This window comes from Pseudopipra pipra, chromosome 8 (assembly GCF_036250125.1).
Source record: "Pseudopipra pipra isolate bDixPip1 chromosome 8, bDixPip1.hap1, whole genome shotgun sequence".
Lineage (NCBI taxonomy): Eukaryota > Metazoa > Chordata > Aves > Passeriformes > Pipridae > Pseudopipra > Pseudopipra pipra.
In genome coordinates, this window is record NC_087556.1 from 29,912,968 (window position 1) to 29,934,611 (window position 21,644).

Here is a 21,644-nt window from a genome sequence, read left to right on the forward strand (position 1 = left end):
GCTTGTCAAATACAGTGTGATCAGAAATTAGTCAACGCCATGAGGTTTTGGCATTTTTTCTCATTGCAGTACTTTTCCTCTAAAACTCAGATTTAGTGCATGGTGTTGTTAATGCTTCTCTTGTAGCCTTTTGATGTTACTCACATCAGCAGGTGACAGCACAGAAACAGGAAAGGAGGAGACCAACTTGCAACTGCAGAAAATTCAGAACTCAGGGATGATTAAGCAGAATAGGAATTTCAAATGAGACATTTGGAAAATCTTTGTCACAAGGAGGGTCATGAAACACTGGACTAGACAGCAGTTTCCAGAGAGATGCAGAATTGCTATCCTTTGTGGTTTTGAATACTCACCTTGACAAATGCATGGATGTGTCCTGGTACATTATTAATAGTGATCTGATCTAGGGAAAAACAAAACATATCTAAGATGCGAAGGAAGAAAAGCTAGGAAACCTAGGCAGTTGTTGCTCTTATTAAAATAACAGGCACCTCTCGACTGCCATATCATTTCTTATTTCTGGGATAATGTATTGAGACTGCCTGGCTCTGAAAAGCCAAAAGGAAAACTCTTCTTTTTGGCAGTCAGAAGTCTCCTGAACATTTTTACTGGTGTTTACCACTTCTTATCCCCACCCTAGTCATCGAGCTCCCTATGAACTTGGACATACACTCTTGTCTGTGCATCCTTCATGGCACACTTCAGCATGTACCTTGCTTGCCAGTGGGCTAAAGTAGCCCATTAGAGGTGCCAAACAGCAACAGAAGGATCTTTGAAAGGATTTTTCTGTTCGTTCTATTATGGCACTAAAATGGCCTCATCCTTTTCAGCTATCCCAATCTATCAGTCTCTCAAGAATGTCTGTTACTGTATAACAAAGAGAAAGTATACCTGTCTAGTTCCTAATGCCTCTTGCACTTTATTAGATTTTTCCAATTAGGGCTTTTCCAGGGCAGCTCCACTGGAAGGTGAAGAGAATAGCATAGAAAAAGCAGTGCTAGTCAGAAGAACAGTATTGAATTCAATTTGAGAGATCAAGTCTTTAAAAAAAAAAAAAAAAAGAAAGAAAGAAAAGAAAAGGGAAGAGAAGGAAAGGAAAGGGAAGGAGAAGGGGAAGGAGAAGGGAAGGAGAAGAGAAATTCCCAAAATACAAAACGTTTGAAACCATCAGCCCAAGATTGCTGGAATATTGTATTCTGTTACTGTTAAATCACTGTAATATATATTTTACATTGAGTGTTTTATTGTATATTAATACAATGCAGGCATTAAAATATTTTGAAAGCAAGTCTGAATGTTATCAACCAAGGAAAAAAATCAAAACATTTCTACTTAAATAAGAACATTTCCTTATAGAAGTTTATATAAAATACTATGGAACATTTTCATTTACTCCAAATTGCATTGAGGAGTATTATCCCTCATGAGAATTTTTTTGATCAATAGTAAAATCGAATTGCATACCTAGGCAAAAACTTTCTTGTGATCTACTTCTAGATGGGAAAGCAGGTCCTATTTCAAAGGTACTTATTTGACTAGCTCACCAAAACTCAAAATTACCATAATCTAAGATGTCTACATGTGCATAGAGAAACAGGTGAAATATATATTTCCATGATATGGAACTAGTTATGCGAAAATTGTTGGGTTTTAAGAATTTTTTCAAATTATATGGGTGTTGAGTGAGAAATTGACCTAATTTATAGTATCCTAACATCTTACTGTTCTTCACTGATGACAGCTAGAATTCTACTTTGAAAGAAAAACTCTTTAATAGGATAGAAATTAATACCTTGAAATTGCTGCAAAATAATAGAGGTGCTTAAAAAATTAATCTTGTCAATAATCTTCTACTTAATGAGATTTAAAATTATGATAGAACTTGAAATCAGTTGTCTGCTCAGTCAAATAAATGCTTATTTAATTTGTCGGTCCTGACGCTGTGAAACTCCCTGCACTGAAAAAAATAATGTTTATAATTTCCCATACCTTTAAGTGAATATTTAGATGCGTGCCTGCATTCTGAATGTTACAAATCAAATTTGGGACAAAATATTCAAATATTACATATTAATAATATCTATCTGTATTATTTCTCCAAGCAAATATCCCTAATTCCTGAAAAAATATGTATTTATTTTTTGTTTGTATGATTTTTAAATGCAGTAATTTTTTTGGACACGAGTGTAGAAGTAACAGCATTATAGTTCCACTTTCCATTTTGGGTTTTTTTTATCTATTTAACTGCTGAAAAGGCAAGGAGGAGCTTTTTCACTCTTTTCATAGTACCCATGTTCAGAGAATTTTCATGTTTCTTGGCCTATGGGTGAATTATAGGAATTCCCCATGACCATATGGGCTACATGAAAACAGCACATAAGTGGAGCACATGATGTCACACCTGAATGACACTCACCACGCAATAATCTGTCTCACAACATGTTCTATAACTGGAATTTGTCTTTTCCCAGTCTTGATATACAGACAGTTGCAGATGGTGGGAGGTAGTGGCCTTTTCCAGACACAAAACTGATTTTAAGCATCATAATAGCTTCCTGTATTTCTCTTCATTGCGTCTCAATTTTCCTGTTCTGCACCTTACAGGGAGCTTTAAAATGCTGAACAGAAAGCAGCTTTATTTTGAACAGAGCACTTATCTTTGATGCGAAAGTGCTCAGCTGCCAAACTCAGCAGCGCTTTATGGGCAGCTGAACATTTTAAAGTTTTCATTCTTGTTTACTGAGATAATTAAGAATCTTTGTGGTACTCTTCTCAAATGACAAAGCATCAAAATTACAGTGACTGTCTTGTGAATGAAAAGGTTTTACTGGATGCCTGACCGGGAGCAGAGTTGAAGAAACCTACTAGCCTTAAAAAACAGCAAACATATCAAATGTACGTATCTTTATGATTCACATTTAGTAAACCTTTTAAATAATGGTTTGCACATTTGGGTCGTAGGTTATTCTGTTCATTTAAGTACTTTCCCCAAGCAATTCTATTTGTTTAAAACAGTGTTTGGTTTCCCATTAAAGAGTAAGCACTTGCCAATAGCTCTGCAGACTTACAATACTCTAATGAGTTCCATGTGGCACGACTGCTCTAATAACACTGTTTTCTTTAATTTTTGTTATTTTAGGAAGAAAAGGAGCTAGATGTAGTAATTTTAGCATGTAGTGACTCAGTATTTTTTGGGCTGTAAAATCTATTAGTATATTGTATTGATAAAAATCAGTGCTGATGTAAATCCTAGACAGAGACCACCGTTTTCATTTTAAAGTGAAGGGATAGAAACATAATTCTTAACCATCTAGGTATTCATACTGGGCTTTTATTTATTCCCAATATAAAACATGCAGTTTCACCCACAGACATATTGATTATCCTCTTGGTATGATATACTAGGGGCCCATTTGTGCAGGTGCTTGCTGACAAACACACTGCCTGGTTATAAAAACCAGGCCTTAGGAATGTACTGGGTATACACTTAGAGACCACTGTACTGGTTTGATTTTAACGTTATGAGTGCGTCTTTAGATGACTATAGACAATCTTAAAAAGCAAGTCAGGGCAACATGCATGAGAAGTATTACAAAACCAGTTTGTTGCTTTGTAACAGGCCTTAAATCAAGGGTGTTTATTAGTAAGCTGCCAGCAAATATTTGCTTGCATATCTTTTATTCTTTCAAAGGCTTTTATGAACAGTATGTCACAGTGATAGTGTCATTTACATTCAAATACCACCTTCTAATGTTTTAAGCTTCCCAGAGATATAAAAGGGAGAAAAACACTAAGAAAATGAAACTTAGATCTTTCCTAATAAAACATTTTTGCAATCATTTTGTCTTTTCAAGATGCTGTGACATCCTGTTCAGCTGAAGGAACACACGACTTGAATTGCACGAATCATTCATCTTAAATATTTAATAATGCTTTTATTAGTTGCACTGAACCAGTGAAGTAAGATCTGTAATATCTAGTGCTGGTCATCATTTTTATACATCATGCTTTAATAAGCATTATAATTACAGATTGAGGAAGAAATATGAGTTAACTTTGTGGTTTTGCTAGGGAATTCTGTGCACACTGGTATGATTGGAAGGGATTATACAAACTCTCTGAGCATAGCTGAGCTTATTCTTAATACATCGATGCAACCTTCCCAATCCTGACATGTTATTCCTTATATAAAAGTAGCTGCAGAAAAGATACTGTGTAAAATTGAGTCCTGACACTATTAACTCCATCTGGCTTAGTTGTGAAATATGAAAATTTGAAGGCCAAGTGGACTTGTTTTTGGCAGGTGTTCTAATGCTTGCATTATCATTGGAATTAGATTTCAACTATTTTTACCAACCATTTCCCATATTTGCTTGCCACTTGCACGAATAGCAAAGTTGTTTAGAGAGAACAGTCAGTTAGGGAAGCTTTCGTTTGGAGATTTTGTCAGAGTTCGAGCTGAAATACCATTTGTAGCCATCATAGCCTTCTGTGCTCCGTTCTCAAGTAAATATAGATGATGATGATGATTTAGTATAACTTTCTCACTTTGATGTTACAAATATGACTATTTGCATGCTATTTGCATTCTTATGTTTTAATGGGAGGTATAGTAGGGCAGACTAATATCTGGTGCATTTTTTAATGTTTTGTTAAAACATCATTTTTTCCTCATCAGCAACTTATGCGGGAGCGACAGCAGATGGCCAGCCGCCCCTTTGCTTCTGTCGATGTAGCACTGGAAGTAGGAGCTGAGCAAACAGACTTTCTACGAGGGCCATTAGAGGTAGGAACAGTGGTGCTGACAAGGGACCATTGTGATTTGCATATTTATATTGCCAGTCTCATCTGCATCTGCTTCTGAAACCAAGCAGCATCTGATTACCTGGAGCTGACAAGTCTCAGCTACGTATGTTATGTCATTTTCAAGGCACAGAGTTTTAATAGCATGACATGAGCTGTAACAAAAGCCACTGGAGAATCTATTAGCCTGGTCTGGAGTGACAGTCAGCTCACCTGGCAGTCCTTTCCTGATGGATGTGAGCTGAAGGAATGCAAGATGCAGGCATTAAGGAGGGAAAAAATGTCACGCTCAGCCCTTCAAGCACACAGTGCCACCTAGTTAGCATCTATCTTAATTAACAGACATTACAGCAAACAAACAAATAAATAAATAAAGCGGCTGTGAGTTGAATTTCAGTGCTGTGTTTTATATGCAGAGGTTTAAAGCATACAGAATATACCACATAGTTTTGTTTGTAGGTAATGGCTACATTACTGCAATCTTTTATTGCAATTGCAGTACATTGGAAAAGAAATAATAATATGCAAAGCAATATGATATTGGAATGGTGTAATAATGCATGAAAGGGATTCTGGAAGTTTACCTGAAAATAGAGGGAAAATTACAATTTTTGGATAATAATGGATATCTAATCTAGGCTGGGCTTTTGGTAGATCAGAATCCTCTATTCCTTTACTTTTATTTACCAGATTGTGTTTACAGTTATTACTTTATCCCATTTATGGTCGGACCTGGGAATGAGGTGTGATAGCTCTGAAATCTTTCGAGATTGTACTCTTCATTGCTGCCAATTCTTCTTAAATTCAAAGTTTCTCTTGCTTTTCTTAATAGCCTATCTCAGTGGAAGATTAAATACAGTTTATCAAATCTCTAAGGTTCATGGAGAAGAAAACAACGTGAAAAACAGATTCATACCAGAAAGAAAGAATCAGATCTTGACTACTTGTCAAACTGATATGCTCTGTCCTGCTACTGTGCAGGAAACAATCACAGTTGTTCTTACTGTCATAATTTAAATATTTGGAATAGCTAGTGAATACAAATGACATATCTCTTTGAAGAAGGTTTCTTATTTTCTGACCAAATACTAGAACTCTCACATTCTTCACCAATATGACCATACTTCTGTCTCCTCTTATCTTGAAAGAGAAGACCTCTCCAGCTCCCCAGGCTGAGGGCACATTACACAGCAGTTAAAAGTTAACTTTATTAAAATGTGATTTCATTGTTTCTACAAACTAGTATCTGGGAACATTTTCTCTGTTGTCTTTTCAAAGGGAGGCAGTGAGTGGAAGCTGAGGCATCCAAACTCTAATTCTGTACATACTGATTATTTAATTAAACTTTAGAAGTAAACATCACAATTTAATTGCCATATTTTCTTTCTCATGTCTTTTACTTAGCACTAAAAGAGGTAGATGCTAAAATATTTTAATTATATTTTACAGTTTTTATTAGCTTTTTCTTCCTAGCCTAGCATTTTCCAGTAATTGTTTAGAATTCAGCATCCATAGTGGTTTTTTCCTAATTAATATGTAGTTAGACACAGAATGAAGTCCATTCAAAGTTTTCTCAGAATTATAATATACTGATCTATATCCAAACAAAGCATTGTGCTGAGGATTCAGAGTATTGATTGTCCTTTAGTATATATTCTCTGAAAAAAAGGAACTATATTAAGCTTCTGGTCCCAGTCTATTGTCAATTTGTGAAAGGACACTAAAAGTTGTAGTTGCCATTCTGTTCTTCATATTCTGCTCTTTTGGACTGAGGGGAATTTAGGTCACACATGTATTTCCAGGATGCAGTGCTTAAGGAATAGAATAGTATCAAATAGCTGTAAACCTCATTTTGTTGTATTAAGTTAAAATAATTTTAATGCTATATCTGATACCTTTTGGGAGGTTTAAAGTTAGAGATATTTTGGTAAAAATGAGAATATACAGTAAATCTCTTCAAAATGGTCTGCTGGCATTGCGCAGATCTTGCACTGATATACCAGGGTCTCCAATTTTAGCCATGGTGCATTGCATTCCCTCACCTCACACTTTTATTGACATCGTGTGTTACTCACTGATACTTTGGACACTGTTGTTATACTTTTATTGACATTGTAATAACTCCAACACTTCCAGTGACATTGTATTGATCCGTGGGTCCTTTAGGCACAGTTTAATGTCATTGAACTCTTCCAGACATTACTGCAAGTCTCCCATTCAGCTGCACAATAAGGCTGCTGTTCATTAATGTCATCTGACTTGCATGATGGTGGTTTTGTACAACTGGTGTTCTGCGTTAATACTGATGTGGTCTGGCACATGGCAGTATTCCTGTGACTGGTAATTCCAGTATGCTGTTTGGTTAACTTTTATTTTATACTTTGCGTTTATTTGTAAATAGTCATAGCAGCTCTTTCACTGGAGAGATTTAGTTTGCAGTTATAAGGCACTTTTTACCTGTTGTTCAGAAAACATAAAAAAACCCCAAGAGTATGCATACTGTACTTAGAATGGTTGCCTAATTTAGATACTTACGATACAACTGATAATATTTGGGTCTATTTCCAGTTAGCAGCAATTTGCAACTGATTAAAATAAAATCCTGAAAACACTACAGAAGAGAATTGAATTTTGGAGTCTCTATCAGCCAGTCTATCTTTCTTAATGTTTTGCCAACAAAATGACAATATCTTGATATTAACACCTTTAAAAAAACTTTAATCAGCATAGTATTGCTCCTGTTTCCTGCTGTCTGAGTAGGATTTTAGGCATTCTCAATAGCCTTTGTTTTACTTATTTAAACAATAACATTCATCAGTCTTTACCTCCTCAGGCTACCTTTCTGACATTAGCAAGTCTCATCTTGTCATCCATTCTGTCTTGCTGTCTTTACAACAACTATTAAATGTTGTATTGTCAGTTTAAACTTAACAGAGAAGAAATCAAACTTGGTTCTTCCTTTGCCCACCTTCTCTCCTGGTATCACATCAACCACTACCTTGCTAATGATATTGACACCATGTTGGTATCTTAATTCTAAATCTACCAAGCAATACCCACTCCCGCTGTGTCATGATATTCATGAGGTTAATCTTGTGCAAATTATCATGTTTAACCCATGCTAGCCCTGATTTGCATCTTCATCTGCTTCCAATATGATTGCCATTTCCCTAGTTAGAAGTGATGAAATCCATGTGAGCCCTTACAATGCAAGGTGAGGCTGGAGTCAGGCCACCCCTCAGTCTTCCTCCTCCCTCTTGGCAAGAATAAGAACAGTCTAAAGATCCTCTGCTGGAGGAGGGTAAGGGAATTCTGGAGGGCAGTGACCCTCTAGATCCCAAGAGGGGAACAGTCAAGCACAGCTACAGTGAAGTTGCCAGTGTCCCAGGGGAAGATAAAAGAGAAAGAATTCCCGAGATTCCCTTGTTAGCAGTTGCACAGAGCATATAGACTGTTAAGGGCAGAACAAGAAAACAGCAGAAACACCCTGTCCAGAGGGTCTGAGAATATTTGCTGTTTTGTAATACCGCCATAATTTTTTTCAGTACCAGAATCATAAAAAATCAAAATAGCATCATAGATCAATAGATACTCATTGCTGAGCTTCTTGACCCTCAGTGCCCTCAGTGTTAAAATGTTTTTTATTCCTTTCATTTCTTTTTTCCAGACATCTAAGCCATTTTTCAGACCTGGTTGCTTTTTGCTTTTCGGTATATACCAAAAGCTAAATCATTTAGGCTATCTTCATATTTTAAGCCTCCTTTAGGCAAAATTTTTTCTCTTCAAAATGTAAATCACTTTTGAAGAGTTCCTTCTACTGTGCTGCTGACAGTCATTCTAGTTAATCTATATGTTAAGTGAAAAGTAATACAAATGTTTTTTCTGTCCCCTTTGCATAATTTTCTGGGTATTTTTCTGTTCATTCAGAGCCCATGGGCTTTTTTTTTTTTTTTTAAACAGGGACAGATTATTTCTTTAAGCCTGCAAGATAAGGTAGGCACTGCTGTAAACTCTAATGTATGTCATGCTGAGTCTCTGGACAGCAGCATCTACTGTTCTACATCTGTTGAGTGAAGATGGATGTGTCATTGCCTGCATAAGAACGAAGAACCAAATGCAGATTTACTTTGTGATGATCATCCATTTGATATCTTTACAGTATTACTTGAATGTCTTTTTTTTTTTTACAAATCAATGTTCTTTCGTAATTAGTTCTGCAGAAAAGCACACAGTAAATCTTTCAATAATTTTCACATCAAGTTACTGCATTTCCCCTAGAATTGTTACAGTTATTAGACTTTTCTCTGCTTTTGACAAAGTAAGATGATGTCAAGATTTTTGAATTTCAAAAAAATCTAGGTTTGTTTCGCTAGCAAGTAGTATTCTCTAGTAAGTAATATTTATGATACATTAAATAAGCTTTGAATTTCAGGCACTTTTGATATGTATGAAGCAAAGATCAGCCATTATTTTTCATTTATTTGAGTAAAAAAATTGGAAGCTGTGCATTGACACCAGCAGCTATCACTATACAAAGAATGGCTGTTGGAAATCCGAGTGACTTACCAAAACACATTAAAATCCTGTACTAGAAGTTTGTGGAGTTTAAGTAATTGAAGTATATATTAAGCTGTGTTGCTGGCTTCTTCTCCCAATAAAGAGACTTTTTAGTTTGGTTCACAAATAAAACCAGTTAAGGTGGGTTTGTTTTCTTGAATAATTTGTATAAACCAAAGTGAATAATTTTTGAAAATGCAATCTAAGCATACTTCATTATTTTGTGCAAAAAGAAACTATTTATATATTTCATCAGGATTGCACCTGCATTATATTGATGACATAATGTCTCATGTCAAGGAACAGACTCTTTCCAACTCTTTGGTACAGGTCATCAGATTGCCCCATGATATTCTCAGTTCCTAATTTTAGTCTCAGTATCAGAGGATAACTTCTCTCCTCTTGTAAAAAAGTAATAATTTATTTAAGATAATGATGCAATTGTCCCTAGAATGGTCAGCTTGTTTCCAGTGACCATAAAAGCAATATGTATTTATCAATAGGAACAATCAAAGACCATTATACTTACATGTCTTGCTTACTTAAAAGTCATGCTAGAGCCTTGAGCTATATTCTGTAGCTCAAGAAGGACCAGAGGAGAGAGAATCTAGATGAGAACAATGTGAGCAATCAGACTTAGAAAATAGAACTACAACGAAAAGTCAAGAAAATTGGAATAGACTATTGAAAGGAGTCAGAATAATAACTCCCAAATATGCAAAAGGTTAGTGGCAATCAGGAGGGCAACAATCTCTTTGGCGTGCACTGCAGGCGTCAAAGGTGTAATGGACTTAAATTGTAGTAGGGAAGGTTTAGGAAGGTATCAGGGAAAGCTTCTCATACTAAAGCTGAATCACTGAAAGCAATTGCCTGGGGAGGTGATGGAATTTCTTTTATTGGAAGCTTTTTAGCACAGTATGGACAAACATTTCTCAGGTACCATGTACCATAGCTGCATTAGCTACCTCCTTTCAGCTCTGTCGTTATTACTATTCTGATTGCTACCTAGTTCTTCCTTCTTCATATTCTCTGAAAACATTCCATTTCTGTTGTTTGAACACTTTAATTACCTTCATTGCAGTGTTAGTTTTCTGTTACTGAATATTTATGACCCTTCTTTTCACTTTTGCTGTTATATTCATTGACTTATGTCCTCGGTTTTCTTGTAAGATCAGAAACTGTTAAGTCATCTCTGACCCCAGTCTCTCCCTGACTGTAGGCCTGCCAAACATGATCTCCATCCATTCTGGAATATCTTCAATATTCTTCTTGAAGTCTGTATTAATGATGTAATTATTTTTGTCTTAACCAGTGCATTACCATTTTTATAGCCTCTCAAAATCCGTGCATCCTAGACTACTAGATCTCAGAAAATTGTAGTTAGATGATACACCTGACATGAGGAGAAGAATCTATATTGGATCACATTTTCTGCTTTTCTGTATTACTCAAAGATCATGTTAAATTTGCTGTCCACTGCCTCAAGAACTCCATTATCTTGTGCTTCACTTCGACCTTGATGGCTCACTGCCTTCTCTGCCCACTCCTTCAGTCCTGTTCATCTTGAAAACTTTCTCCTAAACTATTGAATCACTGTATTTTAAATCCTACTTTCAAATAGTCTTTCCAATTGATTGATTCATCTTGGGTATTCTTTTGTGATACCATGTGCAAGGGATGTTATACCGTATGCAAAATTCACATTTGGTGGTTATTCCACTAGAGAAAAACATTTACCCCAAAGCAGCATTGTTTGGTTTGCATTACCTCCTTCCTTATATGAACTGTTTTTCACGAAATAAGAATTTTAGATTTCATACTATTTCGTTCCTCATTCAGTGGTTACATACAACAGTGTAGCTCTGCCCAGTTAGGCATCTTTACATTTGCATGAGATTTTTGTTGCTTCTCTTTAAATTTATGTCTAGCAATGTGTGAATGTTCTGAGCCTGTGATTCAGAACAAATTCAGAGAAAACACGGAACAAATAACATAGCTGGTCATCCATATGGGTCACAGCTATGGTTTTTTATGTGTTGTGTATACTAACTCAATGTAAAGTGTATCGATGTTCAATTCCTTGCACAGAATCACATTAACAGTATTTTAAGATTCCTAAGTAATATTTTTCTTCTCTGGCATATGGGTAATCTAAAAATAGTCTGAGAAATGTTGCCTGGAATAAGCTGCATGTTTTTTTCATATAGACCAATTTTGTGTGTGTGTTATTGCTAAGATATACACTAACACCTTAAAACCTGTTGATGTTTTGCATGAGTCCTTAACTTAAAGAAAGTATTTTAAAATTCTAGATCAGTTCTGGAATATATTCACTCTCTAAATTTGCAGGAAAAATATTTTCAATCCCTGTATTCTCTGGTTTGCTTGTTTATTTCTGTTGAGTCAATCTACCTTCATGGGCAAACAGACATTGTAAGAATACTTGAAATGTGATGTATAGGATATTTGTCTAGATGCAGTTTGATGTCCTAATATTTCATCCTAACAGGAGAGTAAAGCCTTTGCTTATTAGCTTATGAGCAGTAGAATCTGTCTATTCACAATTAGTTAGGAAAACCTGATTTTGTTCAAGTTTTTTGATAAAATGTATCTTTCCAATTCACAAAATTTATTTGGCACATGTATTGCATAATCAGATGACTACAGAAATTGTGTTGAATAAAATTGCCAAGAAATTTCGTGCTCAATTGGAACAATTAGTAGGAATTTTTGCTTGCCAGCTAAGTGTAGGTGCTTCAGTCATACTGGCATGCTGTGAATACAAGTATTAAATTGTTGTATGATGCAGAATTGCAAATTCAAAGTATCAAAATAATTATTCTGATTGTTTTCAAGCAGAAGTGTTTATATATGTCTGTTATAAATAATGACACTGTACTTTTAATAAATTCAATTTTTGAAAGTGTTATTTCATAAAGTAGATGGGTACAACATTCAGTGAATACAAAAGCAAAATGTATGTATATGTATAAAAGTACCTGTAGGATTGTCTTTGAACAAGGCTTGCTCATGGGAATCTTGCCTTTGGATAGCAAATCCATGACAAGGAGATATTTCCAGAACTATTTAAACTGAACATAACAAAGCATGGAAATAGTTGTGCTATCTGCATAACTAAAAAGCACACAGATGGAATTTTTTCTTTGTTTAATTCGCTGGACCTTTCTGTTAACCTGATTTGTGCATGCCATTCTCTGACATGCTGCTCTTTCTAGTTACATATATTTTCTTAGCATTTTTCTTGGTTTTAGATCAGAAAGTTTTTCTCACCTTTAAAGTAGGACATTTCTCTCTTAAAAAGGAAAGGGGAAGAAGTAGATACAGAAAGTATAATCTTTCATCAGCTATTTCCCATGTTTCCAGGTGGAAATGGGTACTGTAGAGTGCTGTTTGTATTTAGCAACTTGTAGTCCTTAGCCTTGCTTCAGAGACTTTACATTCATGCTGCTTTCTAGCTCTGTAGTCAAGATCTACCTGCTAACAATACATATTGAAACTGCAGTAGACAGAAGTGCACTGCCTTTGCTTTTCTTCACAAAATTTGACAATCTGCATGTACTGTTAGGTAATCATATAGGTTATGCCGATTTTCACTGAAGTTTTATCATTCTATAGCATCTATCAAACTGAATTTGTGTCTGAAGTGAATATCAATTCACTGTGTAGAAGGCAATACCCCTGCCCAGGACAGCAGATGACTAAACCTTCGCCTAAACTTTGGGCCGCCGTCCAATTTCCTTTCTTTGCATGACTATTCAACCGAGCAGGCACTTTCCTACTTGTTCAACAGACTAAGCTTTCAGAGTTATTAGCTAAGCTTTGCCTAAGTCCATGGAAAACACTGAAATATTATCTCTGGTCAGGACTACAACGAAACCGGGAACCTTTTGCACAATAATATAGTGAGAATAGCATTTGTCCATGAGGTGGGAAAGCACTGAGCCTGAGGGGTACTACACCTGTATAGCCCCAGGCATTCTGTGGGAGCACGCTCTTAATTTTACACCTAAAAGGATTAATCAGATGGTGAAAGCAGAACAGATTAGGGGGAGTCTGACTGCCTGGATTACCTGGCCAGTCCTCTAGAAGGGGGTAGATGTAAAATGTTCCCTGTGGGCAGGATCCAGAGCTGCAGAGTATTCTTTTTCCATCTCAGTGTCCAAGTTTGGTTCTGCCTGCTGTGCATTAGACATCATGACTCTTGAATTTCTGTTTGTGTGGTGGTTCAATGTCAAGAAGAAGGATAGAGCTTGTTCCTGTTTAGGTAGAGCGTGAGCCCCCACTGTTCTGCTGTCTCTCGCTTATGGGCCCTATTAAAAATTTGTCCACATGGTTCTTATAAGCTCTCTTAAAGATCTCTTGAGAGCCATCACTTCTCTGGGCTGAACAACCACAACTCTCTCAGCCTTTCCTCATAGGATAGGTGTGCTGTCTCTCTTACAATTTTTGTGGCCCTTCAGAGGTCCCACTCTAACAGGTCCATGTACTCCCCGTGCTGAGGAAGAGGAGAAGTCCTATTTCTTCCCCTGCACATTGTGAAAGACAGTTTCCAGATTTACACCGGTTCTTCAGGAAGGTGTGGGAGTACTACAGGCAGACTAGATCGCTTTGGTGTGAGTAACTCAAATTTTAAAAGACGCTAGGAGGAGGCTGGTTATGTAAGTTATAGGGCATGGATTCCATTCACTGACTTTAGCAAAGCAGAGGTAGAAACACTGTATAAGGTGTTATTTTCAGTAATTATCTCATGAATTTTCATAACAGAAAATAGCAAAATATTGGATTTTGAAAAGTGAGTAGGTTTAATCAGGATTTTAGGCCCAATTGTATGGTTCTTTAATGATCCTGAAAGGAACCTTCTCCTTGTACAATTTCTTTTGGAAATCAAAAGATTATGAATGGCATACTGCAGTAAACTAGACACTGAAGTAAAGTAGAAGTTAAAAAGCCAGTTAGACTGCAGTGAAATTGGAAAGATCAGTAGGTTTGTATCAGGGCTATCTCCTTTAAAAATTGGGCAGTATTTGTGATATGTGATCTCTTCCAGCTATAAATGTAGTGTACTTTACAAATCTATTAGAGCTTACTATAACAAAGCCTGTAAAACATTATTGTTCATTAGTGTGGAGCAGTAAAGTTTTTAAGAGATACCTAAGAAATAAAACTTTCTTTTTTTTGTCTTTGGTATATATATTCATCTTATTGGAATTTTATTGAAAGTAGAGTTTTGCCTTTCCAAATGCTATTCTTTGTACTATATCCTTGGTGAGATGACCTTTTTCTTATCTTTATTATCCAGCTTTCAGTAAGAAACTGGGAAGTTTATAGAGACACTTGCTGTCAGCTTCTTGTCTCAACTGTTTAGGCCTTTAAAAAAGATGTATAAGCGAGACAGAGTTAATAAATAAAATTATTCTTTTCTACAAACAACTTAATGGTTATTAAAGGAAAAGTCACTGGGCTGTTAGAAAAGTAGGCAAGCAATCTATTTTATATTGAGAGTGTTTTCAAGTTATAGGAGTCAGAAGGAATCAAATACCCTTCTGAGCACATTTAAATATCATTTTATGAGCAGAAAAGAGCATTATCCAATGACTCACAAACATAATTTATGTTTTGCAACACCAAACACACAAGTGTAGGACACACTTTAATATCAGCACTAAATATACCAAGAGTCACTGACATGACTTTGGCAATGAAATCCAGTGAGATCATCTCCCTCTGGGCATATGGATGCTGTAAAATGTGTCTTTCTTTTCTATTTATTTTTCATTAAAAATATGTTAAAAAAAGAGAAAATATTAGCATTTTGTTATAAATAAAGTCAAAAAACCATAAAAAATAATCTCCAGAACTTACTGCCATGTACTTCTATGTATCTTCAGGGATCAGTCATGAATGTTATTTGAATTACATTCTACCATCACTCACTTGTTGAACTCAAGAAAGGTAGAGTTACACCAGGTCCAAATGCAGCACAACATATATTTGCCAATATACCATTAAAATGAGAGTAGTGAAATACCATACTTACTCTGATGGATTTGTTGAGGAACAGTGGATTTGTGTGTATGGTTAAATGCAGAGTAATTGCAGAAATATATTTTTTTAAAATGAGAAAATATTTAAGTTTTCACATTTCCCAATATAATTAAATGATAGAAGTACTGCAATCTGAATATTAAATTTTCTTTTTCTCCAGAATAGTTACAGCCTTTGTTTCTATTCTATTAGGACACTTTATTGGACAATATTCAGTGAAATGAGAGCAAAGTACAGTGTGTCTTCATCTAGCAACAGTTTATAACCAGTTTGCCACTATTTTGCAAAATAAATAGCTGAAGAAGTATTTAAATAAACTAACCCAGATGTCTATCTTATTGATGATTTTTATTCTATGAAGATGTAACAGCTCAAGGTGAAAAGGAAGTAAGAAAAGAACTGAAAGGGGTACTCAAACAGTACAGGATCCAGAAAGAAAGCCATAATTAGGGTGGGGTAATACAAGAGGATACTTTAATGCTTTGTGAGCAACAATTATCTGTACATTAAAATGCACAAAACATACACCCATGAAATGACACAAGACTGCTTCTATATCTCTCCCAACATGACCTCTCCGCTAGGTAACGTGTTGATAAAATATACATGCAACCCAAACCATATTTTCTGAAGCCTTGATATAGTGCTAAAATGTGCATATGCACTTCATATAGCCATTAATATTCACAACTGGAAATGGCATAAAACCAGTGCATTTAGTGTGTGATGTCATGCTTTGGGGTTTTTTGATGTATTCGTTTATGTTTGCATTTATATGAGAGAGGGCAAAGTCAGAGAAACTTGCCTAGGATTTGGGGTAAAGGATAGGGAAGTTTGTGAAAGTATGAAGACCAGGTGATGTTTCAGTAACATAAGTGACCTAATCCAAAGGACCTTGTACATCTCTTGTAATACTTGGAATTGGTTTTGTTCCGAAAAGTTCCATTGTGCAAGATGAGAAAAAAAAAAGAAAAAGAAAAAGAGAAAGGTTTGATTACAGACTTCAGGCAGTGTTTTAGATGTGCCGTCTCAGCCACTGAGTATCTTGAGGATAAGGTCTGAAACCCTGAATTTATATTCTTTAGAAAGCCAGCACAGGAAGCAAAGGGTATAGCCAATGTTTTTACAGCAATTGCTGTAATAGCCTTTGCTGCCAAGGTATACTGTGTTACTCTATTTCAGATGCTTTTTCAAAAGGGCTTAAAAAGTCCAAATATATCATAAAACTGAAGTCACCCTAAGAGGTGAAAATAGTGCAATGAACTCATTATCTTCCAGAATGTGGGGCAACAATTTTAAATCAACTGGGAAAGGCAGAAAGCATTATTCAGAAATGCTGCTTAATGAGAGCTGGGACTGAAAGAGAAATTCAAAAGCTTTTCTGTACAATGGGTTATAATTGATCATTGCTTGGTACATTTTCTGTGTAATTATAGGGTCTTCCATATGCTTCCCCCTCCTCACCTGTCTCGTCCATTTTTAACTAGCCAGCTTTTCTCTTGTATGCAGATCTTCTCCAAACACCTTTCTGTTCTAAGATTATGATCACTAGGTTTGTTACATGGTGAGCACTTCTGACAGACAAATGGAGCTATTTCTTAGCTGAGTATTTACAGAACTAGAGATCTCATCTTCTCATCAGCTGTTTTAGAGTCTTTACATTAATAGGACCAAGAAACTGATTCTTGTTTGGAGAGTCCATGTTAAGCTGAAATTCAATATTTTCACTTACTGAATTTGAATTAGGCAGTAAATCTAATCTTTCAAAAATAGCATTCATCATGCACAATGGAATCATAGATAATTTAGGTTGGAAGGAAGCTGCTGTAGTCATGCGTCAGTCAAGGAGACTGGGGATGAGCCAAATCCCAGAGCAAAGTCAATCCACCTTTGGTGAGATTGTTTAAGGCCCTGCTTGATGGTGTTTTGAATATTATTAAGGAATATAATTCTGCAAACTCACTGTTCCTGTTCAAATGTTTGACTTCTGTCACTGTGAAAAGCCTTTTCCTAATATTTCATCAGAATCTCCTTTCTTGAAACTTCTTTCTACTGCCCATTGTCTTATCCCTGCCAGAAAAGGATGGCATTATCAGAATCAGCAATAAGATCCCAACTTAGGCTTCTCCTTTTAACACTGAACAAATCCTGTGCTGCCAGACTTTTCTTCTAATGCCTAGGCTACCTATAACTCGCAATAGAAGACTTCTTTGAGAGTCTTGCTGAAGTCAAAGTTAACACCATGCACTGCTGTCTTGCACTGAGCCTGTCATACCATTACCAAAATTAACTAGGTTAGTGAGGCAAACTTTGTCTTTCATAGATCCATGATGACTATTCCTAATAAAATTCTTGTCCCTTGCCTGCTCAGACAGGGCTTTTAGGGGAATTTCCTTCATAGTCTTTCTGACAATGGTGGGAAGCAGGTTAAGTTGAGCAGTCTGAATTTTCCCAGATCTTCCTTCTTAAAGATATGTGTAACCTTTGCCTTTATATAGAGATCAGGAATATCAGGTGATCACCACAACTAGTCAAAGATGGTAGCATTTTCTCAATTAAATCAGTCATTTCCCAGTATCCCATCTGGTCCTGTGGAGTTGTCTAAATCCAATTGGCTTAAGTGGTTCCCCAACTCATTATCTCTCTCCTGTGGGTACTGTATGTTCTCTCTACTGACTCAACCAGATGTAAAACATTAGCAAAACCCCAAATCTATATTTCTTGGGATTTCAGGCTTTTTTGTATGTTTGGAAAAAACTTGGGTATAAAGTTCTTGCATCAACTAGAAAAGCTTTGATGTTAGTGTAATCAAAGAACTGCTGTAAAGTCACTTCCTTCAGTAGGTTCATGTAAGAGTGGTCAGTGTTTTTCTGCTGGTATTTCTTGGTAAGACATATTTTCTGAGCTTTTCTTCTTATGCCACCCCTACATTCCTTTCTTCTTTTCCTGACCTTATATTTTAGTAGTTGCAATGTGTACCTCTGTACACTATGCCCAGTGTTTTTTAAAGGATATCTTTAGATTTTGGCAGTGCATGTGCAGTTACAAAACACCATTATGAGTTTGTGGCTCCTGTATGGTCAGATGAGTTTGGGCTGGGTTTTTAATGTTTTTTGGTCTAGAGGCTTTGTGATAAACTAGACATAGTTCACAGGGTACCAACCCAGAAAGGATTGCTGAAGATCCCACTCACAGGCCCTTACCTATCCTCAGCTGTGGCCAATTATAGAGCTGTAAAAGCTTAGAGCCCTATAAACACCATATTTGCAGGCTCTCCTGAGAAAGGCTGGTACCAGTTTTGCTGGTAGATGCTCTAGGAAGAACTTTGTGTGAACAGCAATAGTTTACCATGGAAAGCATCCTGGAAATGAGGTGAGCTGTGGGAGGAAAAGTTTCTTTTCTTTCTCTTTTTAATGCAGGATGCCTTGGCTGGAGTTCAATTTAAAATTAAGGGGAAGTATATCAAAGCTGCTTTCTATACTGTGCAAATTGGTAATGCTATTTTAAAGAAGAAACAAAAGAGAAAGTAGTGCTTTTAGTAAATGAGAAAGATTTTTTTTTTTTGTCTCTCTATGTCTGATTTTGTTTGCTTGATTTCTTTCTTTTTTTTTTTTTTTTTTGGTAACATGTGAATCATAGTTTTCTTATTTGTGTTTGCCAGCTGCACTGTAAGAGAGCCTACTGTTAAGAATCATCTCTTTTTAGGGCATGTGACTATTTTTTGCTGAAGCCTCTCTGGAATAAGCTAGCCATTCTTCTTTATTTTAATGAAGTTTTACTTAAATAGACGGTACCTCCTTTTTGGAGTAGGTGCGTTCATTTGACTAATTAAAGAGTGTCAGCCCCATCACAAAGGCATCATCTTCTTTCAGTGATTTATTGACATATTTCAGTCCTTAAGAATCTAGACTGTATATTTTAAGTCAACAGGTGTGTTAACAAATATAATTGATACATACAGACATCTGAATAACATAAACTGTATCTTAGTAATGGCTCTGGTTATCAACCAGGCATGATGGAATTGTGTACTCTTAGGTATTGTAAAGTCATTTGAAATGCCTTTCTCCTAAGCATGATAGATCACAAAACCATATGAACAAAAGAGTCAGTGTGTTAAAAATAAGCTGTAATGGCTTTCACAACAGAGCTGGTTATAGAGCCTGAGCTCTTTTTTAGTAGTATCCTTCAAATCTGTCTTTTCACTACCATCTCTTCTTTTTCATTTCTTTCAACAGATAAGCCATATTTAGTGACAATATTTGCTATGCGTTAACTTGTAGCTGTAGATAATGTAATGCATGTCCTAATCTTCCAAACATATTCATGTGAAGTCCTGTCCTTTGGAAAATAGTCCATCTGACTTAAAAGAAAGTAGACAGCTGCAGTTATGGATATGCATTAAATTCAGAAGGAACAATTTTATAGTCGGTTGCACTGTGATAGAATTTACAAACAGAACTACTTGTGTGATTATTGTATCTCTGTCTTGGGAGCAAACTCTTGAGTATATGATATAAAATAGCTTTTGAAATGGAAAAGTGGTTATCTTGGAAAGTGAATCTACAGAGTTGTATACAAAAATATTAAGGAAAAGTAATTAATTATTTAAGGTACCAATTGAGAAACTGTCCTTTGTCTATGACCTGAAGTTACTAATGCAAACACCGATCTGCTTCTATAGATATTTTAATCTACAATGAATGTGAAAATGAATTTATTTAGTTTTAGTATTGATACCCTTTTCCTTAGTTGGAAATGTCAGTTAAGACAGTGTATTAATAATTATGAGGTACATAGTGAATCTTCTAAAATTTGTATTCAGAAATTCACTGTCACTAATTTAAAGCAATCATAAGCAACTTGAAGTCAATGTGACACGAGAAATGATACTCAAATGTCTCATCTCTAATGAATGACAGTAATTAGCCATATTTCAAGCAAAAGATAATATATCACAGATAAGGAAGTTCATATTTCATAAAGTGCCCATTATCAGAGATGTAGGGCCAAATGAACTCTTATGTTACACTCCTATATAAGCTCTTCTGTCACAGAATATAGTATGAAAATGATGCTTGTAAAGTAAGTTTTAAGATGGAAGAAACTTCTGAAAATTGATTGCTTTAGTGAACCTTCAGCAGTAGTACTTATAAGGACTAATGGAATATTCATGGAATTAAAGAAAGCCTATGCATCCTTGTTGACTTGTCTTCCCCACTGCTAATAATGGCAGTTTGGTTCACCTCTGGTTGTTTTCTCAGTGATTCAGACAGTACCAGCTTTGTCTTTTTAAAAGGGCTACAAATGAAACCATTGTTCTCAAGTATCTAAAAGTTCTTTGCTGCTTATAAAGCCTTGTGTGTATCACTGACCTTGTGATATGTGGGCCTTGGAAATGATCTATGAAATGGGAATGAGGCTTCCCACACTGGGTGGAGATCCAGATCTTTCCCTTCCAAAGTTACAGTGGTCTGAGATTCATAATCAAATAGCTGATTAATACCAGAAGGTAAATTATCTCAGTCTCTAAAACCAGTGGATATGTGGAGTATCTTGTGAATAAAATTGATTCAATTTACCCGCTATAAATAAAAGGGTGGAGAGTTGTAATTAAGAGCTGTGACCTGCAATAAGTGTGATCATAAAATGTATGTAATGCAGGTGAGTGAGAAAGATGTTGCATTTTGGAGGGGGATGGGTAATAGGAAGGCTGTGGAGGAGCTATTGTTACAGTCCTGGGAACCTGCACACAGGTAGGTACAGTATGGATGCAGTCCACTGCTAAAAAGGGACATCAGCTTGAAATATGTGAACAGAAACCAGTTTATGCTGCTTTGTGCAGGAGTGAGGCATCCTCTCTGATGTTAAAAGACAGAATGTAGTCTTATTATAAGAAAACCATGGTGCAATCCTGTTTAATTTCTCGTTTGACAAGGTAACTGTAACTCTCAGTTTATGACTCTGTGTTCAATTTCTAGAAACTCTAGATTAAAACGCAGAATTACTGCATACCTGGCTATGTTCAATAGCATCTTAGTGAAAACAGTCAGTTGTGCCTATGATTTTTGAATGTGACTCTTTAACAATTGTTTTCTAGGAATCTCACACCTGAATAGAGTAAAGGGAGAACAATATCAATACTTCTAGCATTCTGAAATCTCTTAAAATTCATAAGACTTTGTTACTAACTTTGAGGAGAAAACCCAAGTAACTTC

General features: G+C 35.9%; 1 protein-coding gene across 7 annotated transcripts in view; it reads left to right on the plus strand.

Moving 5' to 3' along the window:
- ATRNL1 (attractin like 1) overlaps nucleotides 1–21,644 on the plus strand; it is a 466,156-nt gene that overhangs the window by 338,507 nt on the left and 106,005 nt on the right. For 4 of the 7 annotated variants that reach the window (XM_064663416.1, XM_064663418.1, XM_064663422.1 and 1 more), the window contains exon 27: nucleotides 4,679–4,786. The exons of the other annotated variants lie outside the window; for them this stretch is intronic. In XM_064663416.1, coding sequence (XP_064519486.1) covers nucleotides 4,679–4,786 — 108 coding nt within the window. The remainder of the gene's footprint in view (nucleotides 1–4,678; nucleotides 4,787–21,644) is intronic. 7 annotated transcript variants of the gene reach the window in all.